The sequence below is a fragment of the Bufo bufo genome, chromosome 10 (assembly GCF_905171765.1).
Source record: "Bufo bufo chromosome 10, aBufBuf1.1, whole genome shotgun sequence".
NCBI classification, from domain to species: Eukaryota; Metazoa; Chordata; class Amphibia; order Anura; family Bufonidae; genus Bufo; species Bufo bufo.
The window spans coordinates 47,257,365-47,278,738 of NC_053398.1; the positions used below are offsets into that span (position 1 = coordinate 47,257,365).

Below are 21,374 nucleotides of genomic sequence, written 5' to 3' on the forward strand. Positions count from 1 at the left end.
TAATCTCATCGGATAAGACATCATTGAGACATGACGACTACAGCTGTGAGGTACTGCTGTTCGTTAGGGGTGGGGGCATTATCATACTTACCAACGCTTAGGTTGGAAAAATCGCGGCGTTCAAAACTCCGCCCCCTTATAAGCAGGGTTATCGTTAGCCACCTATTTTTGCCAGGACTGTCTCTGAAAATTAGAGACAGACCCTGCAAATTTGGGACATTTGGTATCTATGCATTAAGTGGTGGCCACCAGATGAGGACGGATGTAGGACAGGTCATGTCCTCCAGAGTAAGAGGCTCTCCATTAGGAGGTGGAACAGGGGACCCCTTTCCGTGAACTTCATATGGGGTGTATGGAAAGGAGATTTCTAAATTAGATAATCCTTAAACAATCGTCACTTTAGAGTTAAAAAATTATAATAAAAATTAAGGATCGGGTTGCTATGGGTTACAGAACATACCGCCAGTTCCGAATGGCTCCTCTTTCATATTAGCCTATGTATTCTATGGGGCTCATTTATCTAAACTGCCTAACAGTAAAACTGTGTTTGCCCATAGCATAGCAACCAATCAGAGCTCAGCTTTCATTTTTTCAGAGCCCTTTAGGAAATGTAAGCTGGGCTCTGATTGGTTGCTTTGGGCAACTAAGAGTTTTACTGTTAGATAGTCTTGATAAATGAGGCCCTATATGTACGCCTTTTGGCTTTTAACTAATGGACATTGATACATACCATGAATTCCCATTAATAAGCCGTGTACATGCAGACACATAATATTAATATTCATGATTACTACCACAGGATCATGAACACACAGGACTGCCTTTATACCTCTACTTCTGTGCTGTCCTTCCCATTGTGCGCTACTTTGATCCGAAACAGACTCTTCGTCCAGTCGTACTTGGCCGTTTGTGACTGTAGAACCGGTCTGTAGGATGAACTGCTGGAGGTTGCACTGTCTGAGGTCCTTATTAAGCTCCTCCAGCTCCTGATTTCTTGCCTGGTGAGAGAATTAACATGAAATCCTGTTGTTTCGGTATAAATCGCTGTGCACTTAAAATTTCAACTAAATGGCAGTGAATGGCAATACCTGACACAACCAGTGGACAAGAGTGGCGCTATTTTTGCAAAAACGGTAATCAGTTTTTCGCGACTAAGGCTCTGTTTACAGCACACTAGCCCAAGAAACACTCTCGGCATATGATCCGGTGCACAAGTCAATGTTAACAAATGTGAACGGAGCCTAGCCAGGTGTAAACCCACGATATACGTGGTTGCGCCTGCGCAGTCAGGCAGCCTCGGGAGCTGTGTCAGAGGCTGTCTGACTGCGCAGGTGCAACCTGCAAACATTGTGGGTTGAAACAAAGCTAGGATCAAGTGCCCAGTGTACAGATCTCGGATGCACTTGCCCAAAAAAATAATAATAGCTATTCTTGTAAGACTTGTCACTGTGGGTGAGAGAGGAGATAAAAAAAATAATCAAATAACCATATAACCCCTTCAATTATATTTTATGGTGATTCTGGGACGATATGGTTTCCAGGATCAAGCCACAGGCTATGATAACATTTCTAGAAGACACCACTGATGGCAGGTGACGCCAATAGTATCATAACACTACTTAAAACCTATGTAGCTGAGGCTCTACACCAGGGGTCGGCAACCTGCGGCACACCAGCTGTAGTCAAACTACAATTCCTAGCATGCTGCATTCATTTCTATGATAGTTCTTAGAAGAGCTGAGCAAGTATGCATGCTGGGAGTTGTAGTTGTACAACAACTGGAGGTTGCATACCCCTGCTCCACACCAACACTAGAAGACCAACTGCCTTTCTCTTCTGACTAATTCTATTTGTCTTCCACGGACACTGTAATTCTCAGGACTTAGAAACTGAAGGCACATGACCCAGCAGCGATGTACTGCTTGGAGACACATCACCACTGAGGCCAGTCTTTGGCTGCAGCAGCGCACCCGACTCCTCCATGAAGGAAGTCTACAGGTGGAGATGGAAATTGGGAGAAGACAGCCCAGGAGCCTTACTCGAGCGGCGGAGGGTAGCAAAGTATAGCTTTTTCCATTCGTCCCACTGGGTGAAAAGGAGGGGGGGGGGGGGGGGGTATTTAAAAAAAAACAAAAAAAAACCCTAGGTGCTCAACGGAGTGAAGCGTTCCCTTCAAAAAGCTTTTTAGCAAGGGTGCCAAGAGTCGAAACTCTACCAATCCTAGATAATGCTAAAAAAAAATTCCAGGAAGATAAAAAAAATATATATATTTGAAGAAGGCTCATGCTTGGAGCCGAAACGTTTGCACCACCTGGGTGAATAAAGGGTTCACTTGCTTTTTACTTATCGGAAGTGCCGCTCTTTTTTTCTGGATCTATATATATTATATATATATATATAATATATATATATATATATATATATATATATATATATATATATATTAGAAGGGGCTAAAAATAACAAGTTGATGTGGGTCGCTGCTATGGCCAGTTACTGGCTGAGCTACCTCTTCTGGCATTTCTGGTGTGTCAATCTGGGAGCAGGAGGTAAAGCGTAGTGGAGACCGAAGTAGCATCAGAGCAACATAGGGTTATGGTAATGAGTAATTCTCCTTTTTTTTATAAATTTTTATACCAGTTCTGACCTGTATTCTAAAAAAATAATTTCCTTGGAAACCCCTTTAAGGGTACCATGAAAGCCGACAATGTTATTTTATTGCAGCCATGGGATTGGATTCGAACATTGGGTGGTAGAGGAAATCCGGTGCAGGTTGGTGGTTCTCCTGTTGGCCCCTTCATTCAATGGATCACACATGCTAGCAGCTGTCACCACACATGCAAAAAAAAGTTTTCCTGTACACACCACAAAGTGAACATTAAAATCACGCTAACGTCTATTTCATACTGAATGGCCAAAGGTATGTGGACATCCTTCTGATTGGTGGGCTTGACCATTTCAGATACATAAAACAGAGCATACAACCACGCAAATTTCCAAAGACAGACCTCAGTAGACTGGGTTATCCTGAAATGCAATGAAATGTCCGTTCGGGTTCCGTCTCTCATCTCCTACCCACAAGCCTGAAAATCGCCAATGGCCAGCGTTGGCTGGAGTGGTGTGATGCACACTTCCATGGGACTTTTCTTGGAGTGATGAACTATGTGTCACCATTTGGTTAAAGGACACAATGGGATGGGCAAACTGAGGCTCTCAAGCTGTTGTAAAACTACAAATTCCATCATGCCCTGCTGTAGGCTGATAGCTGTAGGCATACTGGAGAGCTGCAGTTCGCCCATCCCTGCTCTATGGCAATGTTGTCACCCTTACATACTTCACCATAGGATAAAGTACAGCAGCCTCTATCCATGTTTATCCATGTCCGACCTGTTACCAGAAGCCAATGTCATTCGATCGTCTGTTGTGTGAAGAACTAGAGGCAAACACACTGTGCAAGTGCGACACTTTATACTGTGTCAATTTAAAAGAGACCACAAGAGGGCGCTATTGGGTCAATAAAAACATTAAAGGTGCCCTTCATTTTTATTTATTTTTTCTCACCAGCCTATATTACCAAGAGCAAATAATACTGCGATTATATTGTAACATCAAAAGGCATATCTCTAACTAAACGTACCACTTCAATGTGAAAGGCTAATAAGGAGAGAAATCGTTACCCCAAGAACACAATGAAAAAGTATCGTGAAATAATCTGATAAGCTTTAAAAATATTCTTTTATTCAGAGGGCAAACACTAAATAGTGAGTCATGCTGGTGAAACACTGGCACGAATGTCAGATCTAGTGTAAACTGCGCAGGAGCAGATACCAATTTATAATGTTGAAAAAAAAAAAAAAAAGTAAAAACAAAAAACACACGTTTTGCCATTATAACATTTAAAGTGGTTGCAAGCTTCTTGCATACATTTCAGAAGTGCCATATACTGACATGCAATGGAATGAGGAACCAGGGCTTATCTTAGCTTACACGGGAGCCTCCTGGAGCCTATGGGTACGAACCTAAACAAGTTGCAGCGACCATCGCTTCCCAAGATGGCAACTGTGTTCTCTACTGTGCAGGTGCTGAAACTGTTTAGCGCAAGTGCAGATGCAGGGATGCCATATACATCTTGTATGTGCACCTATGCTGAAGTTTTAGGGCTGTTGCAGGAATTACGCTCCGTGTGTTAGACCCGAGATCTGCAGCCCCGGCGGTGGGAGCGATGGAGCTAGAACCCAGCGGCAGTTACAGTGATGGAGCGGGGGGGGATGGGGGGGGGGGGTCTGCAGCAAAGGTACCCAGGGGTGAACAACCTCATTAAGAGCCTGTGCATGAGAGGACACAGCTGCCATCTTGGAAAGCTATAGATGCCACAACAGTGCTACCCCATGAGCAGTATGGGCTAAGCCAAGCCTGAAACACTGTAGCGGCATATGCATTTCTGAATTGTATGTGGAAAGTTGACAACCATTTTAAGATGCCTTAGCTTGAGATAATAAAATGACTCAGCTTCCATACTTGGAAAAGAAAAAGTACTACCAACTACCTAGCATATTCAAACATATTAACAATAGCGCTTTTATTACTGGAGATATTCATCTCATTCTCATGGCAAACACAGCGGTCCATCCTATACATCCTTCATACACTCTTATGAGAATTGCTGTAGCATCGTTTGAGCAGTCATCCTTAGCCAAAATACAATATTGGTCCATATGCAGGGAATAGCCTTGAAGCAAGAACATGTCGCAATTTACATGCATAAGCCAAGCCTAGTTTTGCCTGCAGGTGAGCAGTAAGCCTACCTCTAGGTTTCTTCTGGCCTCCTCACAAGCTTTTTCCACATTAGACAGATTACTTTCCAGTTCATGGGTGTGTACAGTCTTTGCTTCCAATTCCTTTTTCATTTTTGTCACCATTTCCTCAATATCAGCTGGACTGGGCTCCCCTGAAAGTCTTTTCGAGGTCTCCTTCTGGATTTCCTGTTCTAAAGCCTCAGTCCTTTCACTCAGTTCTTTAATTTTAAGGGTATAATCCTCCATTGTAGCTCTTAATTGTCTCATTTTATCTTGTCTTTTTTGCTCATCTGTCCTTTCTCTTTCTAGTTCATCCAACCAAACCTCTCCTCTGTTAGCTCAGCATCATTTCGGCGAATAAGTCGTTCCAAATAAGCAACCTCATCATCCTCCTCAGGTCCGCCAGCTCTGCCTCTTTCCCATGTCTGAAGGTCCTTTCCTATAGAACCATTTTGCATTCCTAGTGCTTTAAGCTGCTCTTGTTGTTTGTAGCACCAGCTTGAAGATTTCCTCTTTGGTGGTTGTCTATGGAAGTGTCTTTACTAGCTGTGCAATTTTGGTATTTCTGTCTATGCTTAAGCAACATATCATTAGAACTCGTGGGTCCCAAATTAAAAGTCAAAGATTTTTTAGGCTCTTTTGACCTTGTAACTTCTGTACCAAGTGCCCGAGGATTAAGAGGCAAGCTAGACCTGACCACAGTTCTTTCTGGAGGAAGAGGAACACTGTCCGAAGAGGGGCGTTCAGCCAAGCTGGGTCCTGTGCGTTTTATACAAAGTGGACATCATTGGCGTATTGTCCACTTTTGGCCAAGAATTCCAAAGGTCTCTCATGAGACAAGAGCTGTCTTTCTTTGTCGCGTTAGAGTCTGGATAAGTACATATCGTCCTGTCTGACCTGTAAGATAATATGAGTAAAGTCTGAATATAGAACAAAAATGTTGACAGACTAAGACCTTCAGAGAAATGACTATAAAAAGTTTATCTTCTGTTTACCCTTAGGTTATGTTCACAAAAAAAATTACTGGGGAAATAAGTGAGTTGTCACTTATTATGGATTGGAAACGCCTCAGATTAGCTTCATTGAATAAGAACGTGGCTAATCCTCATGTGAATCCACCACACTCTAGCAGCAGAAATCTGACGATGCAGCCTTGGATTTCTGGTGCAGAAATAGAAGTTAAGTTTTAAACTGACATGTGAACCCCAAGACAGAAGTGTAGGAAGCAGTCATCTCCAGCCACATTTATGAAACAACCGGTCAACTTTTCAAGAGTATTTAAAGAGCATCTGTCAGCAGACTTGTACCTATGACATTGGCTAACCTGCTACAAGTGCACTTGGCAGCTGAAGGCATCTGTGTTGGTCTCATGTTCATATGTGCCCGCATTGCTGCCAAGCGCACATGCAGCAGGTCAGCCAGTTTCATAGGTATAAATCTGCTGACACCATCATATTTAGCAGAACTTCAATACCTTAAATCCAGTAGAAATATTAATTGGATGGCTCATCTTGCACATTCATAGCACACCCAAAAATATACCATAAATACACGATGGGTGTGGGGCCCACCCCTGAGGATCTGCACCTATTGGGAGATAATTGCACCCCAATTCACCTGTTGCCCTCCATAAAATTCACTGCTCTTTCTGAAATTCAGAGATTTCAATGGAGAAGGCCATGTAGAAACACCTTCATTGAGCAGAACCCTTGCTGTCTTAATAGGTGAGGGTCAGAGAGGTGGAACCATCAACCATGTAGGGCATATGCCAAAAACGTGGAAATACTTCCAATCGTAATTGTAGCCTCTTTACTGTAAGTTCATTGGCTGTGGGATGATAGGTCTTATCATGAGGATAATGAGAGTGAGATTGCTCAACCACAACATACTAAACACTGACAGTGTTGAATCAATTTTAATTATAGGCTTTATGTCACAATGGTGAGTCTGCCGCTGAAGGATCTACGATTTTCTCCGAACATCAACTTACAATCTAGAGTGTACTCTGAATAAACACCACGTACACAACATGCAGAATAGTCACCGAGCACATACTGTGCCGATAACCCTCCATCATGTGATCATGTAAGGGCAAATATTCTTCTTGAGCTCTGATCAAAAATACAGTGTGACAATCGCCGCCCATTTGGTACATTTCACTTCAGCAATTACACTGTACGAGGATGAGCGATCATTAGTACAATCATTCGTTCACATACAGTTTCACTGCACCACATCCCGGTTTACAAGGTGTAATATGCTACCAACAAATGATGACAACTACGCCCGCGGGAAAAATGCGATCAATGACAAATGAACTCATTAGCTGGCTGATCAGCAGAAATTATTGGGATGGTGATTTTGGGCCCATGTAAAAAAACATTAGGTTTGACTTTTACACCATTCTAGGTCCCATGATCTTTATGACCTGAGGGTCTACAATGGACTATGATCAATGAAGATTGTCAGACACTAGAACCCAGCGCTCACCTATGGCCTGGGCCAGGGCGATGACCACATCCTGGCAAGATGTCTGCTCTGTTACCCCGCAGACGACTCTTTGGACCCCATCTACCCAGACTTTCAATTCCATGCTGTAGACGAGTGATTTGGAGCAGGAAAGAAGAGTGGGCAAGATGGATGACGGTCAGGTTAGAATCTCATCACCGTTCACAAGAGGTATACCTGAGAAGAAGAAGAAAAGAAAAAAGTTACACCATGTAATACACATTCACTAACATATATAGCTGTAAGCACAGGATTTTAATTCCCTGTGAAATCACTGCAGACCACCTGAAGGTAGGACAAGAGGCAGCTGAGAGAGATGCCTCCATAGGGGGGGGGGGAGTCATTTCTCTCAATAAGAGTCATAAAAACGTTTCTGATTAAAGTCAATTAATTAGATGCTGCATATAACACAACATATTTTAAATTCTCATCAAGGAATGGTCATCTACTGACCAAAATACAATCAGGCAATTGCTGAATTATTTAAAATATTAAAGAGATGTGCTCACTGGTGAGTGAAATTGGGGGGGGGGGGGGGGGGAGGAGCAGGTACAGAGAATAGGAAGTTAGGGATCCTCGGGAGTCTGCTTGTCCCACTCAACGGTCTTTTACGAATAACAGATCTACTGTAATGTCTATGTGCTTCCTTGCAGATGTAAGAAGCCCATCAAAACTTTGCCTAGAAAAACATCAACGATCATTTGCATTCTTATGAACAGATTCTTCAAATTCTCTCTGCTCCAGTAGGGAGAAAACTATCTCTTGTGCCACCTATAGGTAGCTACCTTGTAAGTCCGACCCATAAAAGTGCCTTGAAAGATGACGTAGGTTTGTGGAAAAATATAAAGGAGGACTTCTATGGAAGCAAGAGGCCATCGGTATTACATCCAACTCTTGTTCTTTTATTAGTACACACTTAGAAACAACGCGTTTTGAGGCGAATTGCATCCTTCATCAGGTCAGTGAAAGGAAACATGACTAGGGATATTAGCCAATCAAGCCTTCTTCTGGTTTTGGGGTTTGTGCTTCTCATCGTACAAAGTAGGGTACTGGTTGGTAAGATCAGATCCTTTTGATGCAGCTCGGGGGGGTTACTGTGCAAATTAGCATCACCATAAAGGAAGAAAAACTGTGTCTCTAGGGCCAACTATAGGTAGCTCCCCTGTAAATCAACGTCCAACCCACAAGAGTCTTAAAAACATTGAGACCCCTAGTGATAGTCAGTAACCCTATGAAAAGATTAGGCATTTTTACCTCCACTATAGGAAGTTACCCTGTGCGATACAGAAGACCATGTACACACCCCGCTGGTGGATGGAGCTATAGGTGCAGTGTCAGAGACACCGGAATGTGTTTATAATTAGAAAATCCTTGGAGAACACGGTGGAACGAAAGATAGGAGCAACTCCTCAAAACAGGAGGAGACAGTGAGTCATCCTAGAAAAATCCTGAGACAACGACATGCAAATCAGGTGCAGGTATATTTATATCCACACATGTACAGAACACCGTGCCTCATTGTATCGAGTCATTAAAGGACAAAACAGAAGTCACTTAGTGACCACCATGGACTGCAGAACAGGTTCTATCATAGGGCAGAATATACATTACTATGTCCTAGGAAGAAGGGAACATCATTTGCGTGTATGAAGTGGGGCCTGATTAATAAGCTCAATAATACATCAATGGATAATGCTGGTCTCATGGTGCAGCCACATTTTAGTGTCTGTAGGGATAGGGGATATGTTCTGATCAGTGGGGACACCCACAATCCCCAACTCACAGAATCTGCAAAAAATAAGATGCGGAGATCATCGGTCAGTTAAAACCCCACGAATGGGTCATGACACACGTGTGATGAGAACGAATACTAATGTCTAGAATATATTTGTGCTCGCCATCATACATCAAACAAAAGGTTCAATCAAGTGAAACCTACCCTACCTATCCCGATTCAGCAGCATCCCAGCAACCATGTCACTTTTCAAGAACCGTCACTAGTCTCTGATGCATATCAATCAGTGAAATGCTTGTGTGACTGGCTGCCTATTGTACCTGGGAACAATGGTTTGCCCACAGCCATGTTTTTCCATTAGTTTAATGGCAGCTTTACACTGCCCGATTATCAGGACGATTGTTTCTACCAAAGCTCGTTCCCGATAATCTGCCAGTCTAAAGGTGCCGCAAATCACCAGATCGATGAAGAGGGAAACGTTCGTTCATTGGGTGAAAGTCGTTTATGTGGGCACCTAAACTGTCGCGAGGTCTAAACAGCCATCTACTGCCCAGAAACGATTAAAGTTGTATGAGGACGGGTGATAACTGCAGCCATCGCTTGTCCTCATACTGTGGAGTTGATCGTTTCGATCAAGCACACAATTGTCGGGAAAGAAACATTCCTTCCCGACAAATTGCCTGCTCACAAACATTCAGTGATCACCTCCATGGCTACTGCTATCGTTTGTCCTCATATAGCTTCATTGTTTCTGGGCAGCAGAGTGCGATAATCTGCTGCCTACAAACGATAATTTGTGCCCGCAGCATGAACGATTGTTTTGCCTGATGAGCCAGCGTTCTCACTCGTTTGACGGCACCTCTAGATGGCCAGATTATCGGGAACGATTGTTTGTAGGAATGTTCATCCTCGATAATCTGCCCAACAATCCGGCAGTGTAAACCGGCCATATGTCTTCTTCATATCTGATCCTAATATTTTGGAAAGGACGCTATGAGTATAAATCATCCACAATACTGAATGGGTTTAAAATGTTTTTAAACAACATATAACATATTAATGGAGTGATTTGCATTTGGAAATGCAAAAACAATGTGAAGAATGCAGACACAACAGGTTGAGGTAATGGACTGCATGAGGTCATCACAGACAAAAACTGCAAGAGTAGCAACCAAACCCTTAGGAAACGGAATGGATATGATGCAATTAGCAGAATAATCTGCTCCAAATATAAATAAGAATATATTTATAGCGTGTGTTCTCCTTACAGCAGCACTTACAGTGGCGTAATCTTCATATGAAGTGACTTTACACACTGATAGTCCACAGATGCATTAAAGAGGACCATGCAGTGCAATCTGAAAGCACCATGTCATAGAGCAGGAGAAGTTGAGCAGATTGTGGGAAAAGATTCAGTAAGGCTACTTTCACACTTGCGGCAGAGGATTCCGGCAATCCGGATGCAAACTGATGCATTTGTGAGACAAATCCGGATGCGTATCCGTCTGACAAATGCATTGCAATACCGGATCAGTGTTTCCGTTCATGCGCAGATCGGGAAACCAGATCCGGTTTTCCAGAAAGCTTAGTACCGGATCCGGCATTAATACATTTCAATGGAAATTAATCCTGGATCCGGCAAGTGGTCAGGATTTTTGGCCGGAGAGAAAACTGCAGCATTCTGCGGTATTTTCTCCGGCCAAAAAACGTAAGAGGGACTGGACTGATGCACCCTGAACGGATTGCTCTCCATTCAGAATGTATTAGGCCTCATGCACACGACCGTTTGTTTTATTCCGTGTCCGTTATTCCATTTTTCGTGATTTTCTGCGGACCCATTGACTTTCAATGGGTCCGTTGAAAACTCGGCTAATGCCACCGTTTGTCATCCGCGTCTGTGATCCGTGGTTCCAGTCCGTCAAAAAAATATAACCTGTCTATTTTTTTTCACGGAAAACGGTTCGCGGACCCATTCAAGTCAATGGGGACCGTGAAAAAACGCGGAGGCACACAAGATTGTCGTCCACGTCCGTTTTTTCCTATCATTTGCATGGCAAACTTGACACTTTTTTTTTTACTTTCCTTCATGTCTGGTGATCCTCCAAAAATAAAGGAAGACACACGGAAACGGATCACGGAACAACGGAACCCCATTTTGCGGAACGGGAACACAACAACGGTCGTGTGCATGAGGTGAAAGTACCCTAAAACTTGTAATTTATACATTTATATCTTTGCTTTCTCGGCCTCCTGTGAAAAGCTATTGGTACAGGAAGGAGGGTGACCAGTGACTGACGGCTCTCTCTATTCACACTTATACACACAATGCTGTCAGTGATGACACCCTCTTCCTGTACAGATAGCTGCTCACAGGAGGTGGAAAAAGCAAAAGATAGAAATGTATAAAATTATGGCTAAACTTTTGTCGAGCGCAAGTCTTTTTCTTGTATTTTTTTTTTACTGTGCTTCTTCTACAGTGTCGTGAATTTACCACGTTATCTTGTGGGCCACAGGCAGTCATTGTTGTGACTAGTCTTATTGTATCAATGGTAAAAAACCTTTTAGATGTCACTGGAATTGCTGTCCGTTTGTCTACTTAAAGATGGATCCTTTGAGTCTCGTTTTTTCCCATGATTGGGGATGTTGTCCAGGATTTGAATAATTTCCAAAAACAGCACCACACCTGTCCTCCTCTGGAATTGCATCTTGACGTGAATAGGGCTAGGCTGCAATACTTCACACAACCTGTGGACAGGGGTGGCGCTGTTTTGTGAAAAGAAAGCAGCTACATTTTCCTAATATTGAACAATCCCTTTAAGGCTACGTTCTGTCACAACGACATAAGTCGCGCGACAGATAGGGCACAACTACCGCGCAACATTTGTAGCGCAACATTTTGTTGCACTAATGTCGCGCGACAATTTTTATAATGGCAGTCTATGGTGTCGCGCTGCAACATGCTGCGACGCAACAGTCGCAGAAAAATCCATCTCGAATGGATTTTCTGCGGACTGTTGCGTCGCAATATGTTGCATGTTGCAGTGCGACACCATAGACTGCCATTATAAAAATTGTCGCGCGACATTAGTGCAACAAAATGTCGTTGTGTAGACCTAGCTATTAGACAAAACGATTGCGGAGACAAGGCACAAAAATGACAGTCCGTCTAAAGAGTACAGAAAGCGGCACATGTTCTAATACGAGGGCTAATCTACCATTACTGATATCCGCTGTGGATTATAGAAGGAGACTTTGCTTAATAATTATACAGGAAACAAATACTTTAAAATTGGTTACTGAAAACTATGACACCAGCATACTTTGTATATACCATACTCAATTGAGCGCAGATTCTCAGATATTTCTTGTGGGTGAGTCACCTGTTTTACGAGAACTGTCCGGCTACACGTAGTTTCGGAGATTTCCACATTTACCAATCTTGATGTAGATTTTCTACAAGCAACTGCACACTAAAGCTGAATTCACCAAGAACATATCCATCGCCTTTGACATGAAGTCCCCAGGAGCTACGGGTCAAGATGATGCCTGCTACTGTCCTGCCTGTAAATGGATCTAAAGGTCCCGTTGAAAAAGCCTGATTTTTATTAAGCCCCCACCCTCTGCTCTTCCCCCCTCCCAGTTTCAGAGTCAATGGGAGTGGCAGCTGGACCTGTAGAACCAGCCTGAGAGAATATAGTGAAGCTATATTATCCATGTGCTACTAGTGGACAGCTCAAATGGGTTTTAGGTCAGGTGGATTTGCAGGTTTATGCAAATATGGCAGAAGCTTACCGACCACGTAATGACCACCATCTTAGGGAACACAGAAGTGCAAAATCAGTGATCAGTGGAAGGGAATTTTTTGCATGGCAAAGACTGAAATCCGCAGCAAAAATCTGCCTAAGATACGCCATGTATATACAGCACAAACTCCCTAATATATGCATGGACTTTTCCCACATCCGAAATATGACAAAAATTAGTCACATGTGAACTTAAAGGGGTTGTGTCATCTCAAACATTGGTGGCATATCGCTAGGTCAAGCCACCAATGTCTGACAGCTGCGGATCCCACCTCTTATAAGGCCTCTTGACACGACCGTATGGCTTTTTCAGTATTTTGCGGTCCGCAAAAAATCGGATGACGTCCGTGTGCATTCCGTTTTTTGCGGAACGTAACAAGCTGGCCCTGATAGAACAGCACTATTCCTTGTCCAGTATGCGGACAATATAGGACATGTTCTATCTTTTAACGGTACAGAAATATGGAAAGGAAGGCATACTGAGTACCTTTTTTTTTTTTTTTTTGCGGATTCATTAAAATGAATGGTTCGGTATCAGGAACGCAAAAAAACAGAACGTAAACGGCATTACCACACCAAATCTGCCGTTACTTGCGTATTTTGGCATGAATTTGCCAGTGCAAAATGGTGAAATCTGCAATGAAAAATCAGCCACAAATGATGTTGCGGTTCAATTCCCACGCTCAAAAAAACTCACCGTGTACTGATATTAGGAAATCTCATTAACTTTGCTGGTATTGTATTAACCAGCAGATTTCTGTGCGGAACATCCATCCGTAATGCACACCATGTGCGTGTGGCCGATGTGTCCAATCTGAAGACTAGGATCCTCTCCTACATAATCCCCCTCCATTTATCTTCACTCCTTGCTTTGGCTTCAAAAACTGCATCAACTAGCTTTTGTGAAGACAACCCGAGTAAGAAACTTGTCAGAACTTCGTCTTAATTTTAGACTAATTGAGATGATCCAAAACACTACAGTCATCCATAACCGTTATGTCGGCCAAAACACACCAACTATCTAATCTGTATGGGTTGTTCCAATCCATTTTGTGAGAAAGAAGGATCAAACTCAAGTGCTTCATCAAGAGTTATATCATGTGTATTGCCAACCTAAGGGCAAGACCACACATGGCGCCCGCGACTTGGTGGCGCAGCAATCAAAACCCACACCAACATGCAGTTCTACCACAAATCGGAACAGTTTTCAGATGCTTGTTAAATGTTGGAACCAACTGAACTGCAGTTTGTAGATCTACTTTATTACTCCTAGATCACACCGACCTTCAAAACACTACAGGTAGAACACAACATGAAAAGAACACATAAATACTATACATTAATCCCCATGAAAGAACCATCTCTAATGAATGGCCTCCTCCTTCATAGTTGTGTAAACAGGGCTCCACCTTAAACTTTATTAATCCAGTATTAATAACTTGCTGGGGTGGACCGTTTCAATGCTTAGAGGGTAGACGACACCTTGGAACAGTGACATACAGACGAAGGTTAAGGGTAAATTGTTGATCTTTTCCATAGTGTTGGGTACTTGGGACTTGTTCATTGGACCACATGACTGTTGGCAGGGAACGTATCCCTATGGCCAGTTTGGATCCCCATGACAGCTACCAGGGAAGCATCCTATGGCAGCTTTAGACAATGGAAGAAGACACTGCTCGACTGTATACAAGCAGACTGGTGTCTAACAAGGTCGCCAACATTCACCTCCCTCCATGTATTCACTCCCTTCTATAATAACAATAGAGGTTAAAGCCTCTCGAGTATCATTCTGCAGGTGCATCTCCTAAGACAGTATCTCTCAAAAGAATGGTTTCATTTAGAACAATAAGTGTATTATATCTTCATGTAAATTAATGTATCACCTGTTCTTCAGCTTTCTAGGTCTGGGTGTGATGGAGCATTGTTATCATTGAGAAACATGAATAATACTGTAGATTTACAGTAAGATAAAAAGAGACCTATACAAAACATTATTACACCGTCCATCTCTGCAACCATGGGAATGAATCTCTATACATCTCGTGATGCGGGCTAATCAAAGAGAACCCAGAGATGCACATAAGAGCCTACCATACATGATCCAGCCAAGTTCTCCCGATTCGCTCTAGACTCCTTTTAGGCCATCTGCACCACAGATCCGGGTAGACTTGCAGAAATTCAGCACAAATTCTGTGCGTTTCCGCGCCAAATCCTCATCTCTTTCTTGAGCATTTTGTTGCAGATTGAACGCGATTTTGCCACAGATCTCCCCCTATGCGTCAAAAATCGCAACTGACATTCTGCAGATGTCCAACTTCGCACGGAAGAAAGAATGCAGCGTGCATTTGAGATTTGTCTAATCTCATACACTTTGCTGGTACTGTATTTTTCGCTGCGGTTTTTCCGCACAAGAAACCACGTGGAAAAACAGCATAATCCATAAGATGTGCAGGTAGCCTTACAGGGGCAATGTTCTGCCGCAAAAAGCGTCAATCAACAGTATAGCAGGTTGGTAGACACTTGTTTTAAGATCTTTTACATGGCGGATGACTGCCAAAGGAACGGCCACAAGAACGAATGCTCATGGCTTAGGATCCTTCGTGTGCTTGTTCTTTTGCATCATTCACCTCAGTTATTTTCATGAGGCAATGTGCTGCCGACAAATAACGAACGGGCCAATCTACGAGTGTGTGCTCATTTTTTAGATGACTGCTGGGCAATTTTACATTGGGCAATGAATGGGTGCTGAAAATAGTCATCAATTATCTGTAAAAGGCCCTTTTGGTCAATTGCTAGCAGATCACTGGTCTAAACACTGAACATGATGGGACCAATCCCTCCCCCCTCTTCTCTGAATGATTATTGTAGAGCCCAGTCAGGAGAATCCTAGAGCTAGGTGATGGGGGGAGGGAGGGGGGGGGAATAGGATTTCTCGGTCATGCAACCTGCATTACCACTTAAGAGGGCTCATGCACACAAACTTATTTTTTCCATGTCTGTTCTGGGGTTTTTTTGTGGCCTGTTTGCGGAAACCATTCACTTCAATGAGGCCACAAAAAGAGAGAGAGAAAAAAAAACGGAAATGTGTGCTCGTATGTTCACATGTCCGTTCCGCAAAAAAATAGAACATGTCCTATTATTGTCCGCATTACGACTGCAAAACATCCAACGGTCATGTCCATGAGCTCTAACTCAGAGTTCCCTATTGGCATACTTGAACATTGATTTTCTAAACTAGACAAGCCCTCTCCAAGGAAGATGCCATGTAAATGCCCCCACACACATTAGGCCACTGTCAGTCAAGTCAGTCATTTTCTGCAGGATTGGTGGACAGTCTAAGGATCCATTCACACGTCCACAAATGGGTCCGCATCCGTTCAGCAATTTTGCGGAACGGGTGCGGACCCATTCATTTTCTATGGGGATGGAATGGATGCGGACAGCACACAGCGTGCTGTCCGCATTTGCGGAGCGCGGCCCCGATCTTCGGGTCCGCAGCTCCGCAAAAGATAGAACATGTCCTATTGTTGTCCGCAGCTGCGGACAAAAATAGGCATTTCTATAGGGGTGCCAGGCGTGTGAATGGAGCCTAAGGCCTCTTTCACACGACCGTATGGCTTTTTCAGTGTTTTGCGGCCCGTTTTTTTACGGATCAGTTGTTCCTTTTTTTTTTTGTTTCCGTTGTGTTTCCGTTTTTCCGTATGGCATATACAGTATATTATAATTACATAGAAAAAATTGGGCTGGGCATAACATTTTGAATAAATGGTTCTGCAAAACGGAACGGATACGGAAGACATTCGGATGCATTTCTGTATGTGTTCTGGTTTTTTTTGCGGACCCGTTGACTTCAATGGAGCCACGGAACGTGATTTGCAGGCAATAATAGGACATGTTCTATCTTTCAACGGAAATACAGAAACGGAATACATACGGAGTACATTCCGTTTTTTTTTTTGCGGAACCATTGAAATGAATGGTTCCGTATACGGAACGCAAAAAACGGCCTGTAAACGAAAAAAAATCGGTCGTGTGAAAGAGGCCTAATAAGAATGGGGAGCTCCCAATAGTCTCGACAGAAGAATAGGGTTTGAATTTTCAACACCCGATCATTTTTCTCATAGGAGATAAGCTGCCACCAGAGGCAGCGGTCTTCTCCTCTCTCCCTATTAAAGCGCGTACATGCCCAACCAAGCCAGATGTATCGGGGAGTCAGGAGACGGCTGGGTAATGATGTATGGGTCTCCATAGATTAATCGCATGCAGAAAAGAGGACTGTATTTCTATACATGTGAAATAATTATCCAACCCAATAAAACTATTAACGACTCCCCGATAGTTAACCCAACAGTAATACAATGGCTTGTGGTCCTTGGCTTAAAACAAATTGTATTTAAATGCAACTATCCATCAGATAAACTATTTAATGAGCAATACGTACAAAAGCCTAAAGTTTATCATGTGGATACAAAGGAGGGTAGGTAATGTGGAGCTGTTTGCTAAAGCTTAGGGATGTATCCTATAAAGAGGTCACTTTCCTGGGAGATGTGATCTTCTACAACAATGCCGTGTACTAGATCTTTGTCTTCATATCCACCTTATCATCTCCCTAAATGAAAGTAAACACCAAAAGGAAAAAATCCATTTCCCTTCTATTATTGGCCATTAATTACAAGATTAATTAGGTCTAATTTGCCTCAATGCTACTAGCTCAGCACACAGCTTCTTTGTCTCTCATATTGAAAACAATTCCGCTAATGAGGTCGCATCTGTGAATTATTCCTCACTCAGCAAATACCACGTAGGAAATCATGAGAACGATCTGGAGAACATTGGGCCTCGTGGAGAACTTGGCATGGACAAAGGGAGGAGAAAAACTTTCCCCCTGGTCACTACTGGTTTACAATCTTATATTTTCTAATTTGTGTGAGAACGTTGAAGCCGCCATCTGACCTGTCTACGAACAACTTCTTCAATATGTATTTGCACTGTTTTTCATTACATATATGTCCTAAGTTACCTTTCCTCTGGACACCAGATATCCTGAGATGAGTGGGAACTAGATGACCAGCTTTTTAAAAAAAAAAAGCTTGTGTTATAATGCTTCATTTTTTTTTTCCAATGAGAATCCAAACTATCATTCAAGGAAACGTCCGTTCCCTACTGTGGAAAACATGGTGGGTCTCCAAAAGCAGACTAGCCTCCTTGAATGGGGCTACATGCACGAGTGACTCTGCAGCATGTAAGATGAAAACTGCGGCAGCAAAACCAAGGGTCAGCCTTGACTTTCTTGCAACGGATTTGGGTTGTCTGATTTTTTTTTCTGGTAGAAAACTCTTCCAAGTGAACAGCACAAAAGTTTGAATTATCTCAAGCCAAGAGGAAAGGTCACTATGTACATGAGCCACATGGGATATTGTTTACAAAAAACTAGGCCTATGGCTCATGCACACGACCACGTCCTTACTGCGAAGAGAATCGGATGTATCATTTTTGGAATGGCCACATAAATCCATAAAAAATACGTTATGCGTGCATGACTCATAGATATGAATGGCGTCAGTGTGCTATCCGCAAAAAAAAAACTTGGACAGCCCATGGATATAAAAAATACAGTCAGAGGCCTAATCCTGAAAACTGAAACCCTTCACATTGTGACTTATTGATTAACCTCTTCATGACCAGAGTCGTGCTGTATGCCATGGTTGGGTCTTTAAGATGGTGTCAGCTGCGCTCTCAGATATTAGCCCCAGGTGACTGCTGTTTTAAACGGCACCTGGGGCTAATGTCTGCGATTGGCGATTATGCAGATCACAGACACTTAAAGCGGTTATCCACTTTTGACTATATCAGGTCAGTGGAGGTCCAACTCCCGGCACCCCTGCCAATCAGCTGTTGAAGAAAAGGCAGTGCTCATTACAAGAGCTGCCTTCTCTACTCTGCCTTACTTGCTCACCGCAGCAATTGCAACAGTGAACAGGTGTAATTACAAGTATGTCATCCCCATTCACTACTATAGGACGGCTCCATCCTATTCACTTGAACAGACAGAGCCGTCCCATAGAAGTGATTGGGGATTGCCACACTTGTAATTACACTGGCTCACCACTGAACGGCGAGCAGAGAAACACAGCAGAGAAGGCTGAGTGCTGCCTTCTCTTCAAAACAGCTGATCGGCAGGGGTGTCGGGAGTCAGACCCCCGCCAACATGATATTGATGACCTATCCTGAGATAGGTCATCAATAGTCAGAAGCGGACAACCCCTTTAAGTGTCTGTTATCAGACCTTTTGGCTTCTCTTTGTCCAGTATACATTTTGTACTATATGAATGGGTTTACATGTTAGAATGATCCCCAGACAATAAGCAAATTTATTGGGTGCCCCACCACTGGGATCCCCAACGATCAGTTGTAATCTAGAAAACTTGCCAATAAGTGTTCAATTTCCCTGCTGTGCCCCCTCAGGGCAAAGTAAGCATTATCTACTACCCATTCAAATCAAAGACCTGCCTGTGTAATGCAGCATAGGACAAAACCTCCAGAGCGGAGAGGCTTTGGAAACTGTTTGTATATACTGTGAGAGCTCCTAGAATATAGGGGCTTCATTCACGGACCTATGCCAAAGTAGTCCCATAGTATACATTGGCATCCTTTTTTTTTTTAGCAGTATGGAGCAGTGTAGCATTCTATTCCATGCACTGGCATACAGTAAAAGTCTATATTATGGGTATTTACTTATTAGCGACATAGAAATAGACATAGAATGGGATATATAAATCCGGAGAAACCCCCAATGTATTTCTCCAATATAGACTCGGCATAATGTGAATAGAGCCCATTATTCAGCTCTCTGATCTAGATTTATTTTCTCTCAAAACGTGTGCGGAACACTACAACTGGCCTTGTAATATAGGACGTACACTGTAGGGTTAATGAAGGCCGTGGACTAATTTACCGGACCTGGTCATATGGTTTGACCACGGAAACCTGAGTTGTGACCTGACAGCACTGAACAGCATGTTGTGGGACCGGGACCACTGGAAATACCATAGCTTTCAGCCATTAGACTGTAATTTATCTTGGGAAATGCTAACACTCACTTTGAGAGTTCACCTGAGGTAATCCTCATACTTGAGTCTTACAAGTTTGGACGTTCTCATGATCTATACAGAGGAATGCTGGCACTTACCAACTATCTTCAATCAAATGCGTCTCAGTCCACAGCAGACATCGAGAGAAAACTCCATGCAGTGATGGACTGGACATAGGCCGATGATCGGGAAGATTATCGGGAATGAAGTGGACATTTCCAATAACTGCATGATCGTCAACGAAGGTGAGGACTGCATCCACATGCAATCATCTCACTGTATGGGGACAAGCGATCAACACAGAGATCACTTGTCCCCATGGAGAACCATTATGCCTACGCAGCAGATCTCCTGCACAGGAGCGATCATTTTTGGCGCAGCAGAACGACAAGATCACCCAATGAATGAGCGTACGATTCTTCATGGGTGATTGCCGGCACTTTTTACCGAGGGCCAGTTATCGGGAACGAGTGTTTTTACAAATGGTTCATCCCCGATTATCTGCCAGGAATCAGTCCATGTGAAAGGGACCCCTACTTTAGCCAAGAAATGCCAAGATTCTGTTAAAACCTCCTTCAGTTTGTATTACAATAGTAATAATATTCAAGAGTGATGCCGAATATGGAAAATTGCTCTAAATAACCGGTAACAGAGGGGGCGTAAATAGAAGGGCTGGGCCCCATAACACATTTTGAAAGGGGCCCCCATTCTTTTTGATTGCCTCTATGGATGAGGAGTGTGTACACTGGGCTCTCCTTCTTCATATGAATAAAGGATGACGTTTTACTGCTCCCGGTGAACCCCCATTTAACATTAACATTGAATATTAGAGATAGTGGGGGTCGTTTACAAAGACCAACTAATTTCTAACGAGGCGCAGTCGTAGATTTTGCCGGATCTGAAGTCCTGACATAGCCAATCGAGAGTAAAAAAAAATGCCAAAAAAGTGGCATAAAATGTTTGTAAATGACCCCCAATCTCTGCTAATTTGGACTGCTGTCAACCATGTTATCAACCTGCATCACTGGTTGCAGTATGGTAACCTGTGCGGTGCCTCGGGACCATGCTGCCTCCCCAAAAACATCACCATCATTTACAATGTGACTTCTAATACAGCCAAACCCTTTACCATCTGTAACCGCTCAGGTACGCAGTGTTTTTCTATTCCTGCTGGACTGATAACATCTGTACTGCTGGAAACTCTCCAGGTTGACGAAACTTCCTGTTGGTCATGTGACCGCGGCGACATTATGATCCCTATAATTATTTGTATAGCCAGAACACAGTAAGAGGAAAACTATCCAGACACGCTGGTCACACTGCATGGCACCGAGCGTGTACTCACTGTGAGGTCACACTCGCCTGTGCTTTATGGTTAGTTGTAATCGACTGCATCCATTTTGCACATAAAATGGTCATGTGTATTGGGTTACATTCAGAT

General features: G+C 43.1%; 1 protein-coding gene across 1 annotated transcript in view; it reads right to left on the minus strand.

The window, feature by feature from the left end:
- RASSF7 (Ras association domain family member 7) overlaps nt 1-21,374 on the minus strand; it is a 56,126-nt gene that overhangs the window by 4,921 nt on the left and 29,831 nt on the right. Inside the window, 7 exon segments of the mRNA XM_040410051.1 lie at nt 830-998; nt 4,806-5,122; nt 5,125-5,325; nt 5,328-5,567; nt 5,570-5,657; nt 5,659-5,693; nt 7,287-7,481. Coding sequence (XP_040265985.1) covers nt 830-998; nt 4,806-5,122; nt 5,125-5,325; nt 5,328-5,567; nt 5,570-5,657; nt 5,659-5,693; nt 7,287-7,389 — 1,153 coding nt within the window. The 5' untranslated portion in view covers nt 7,390-7,481.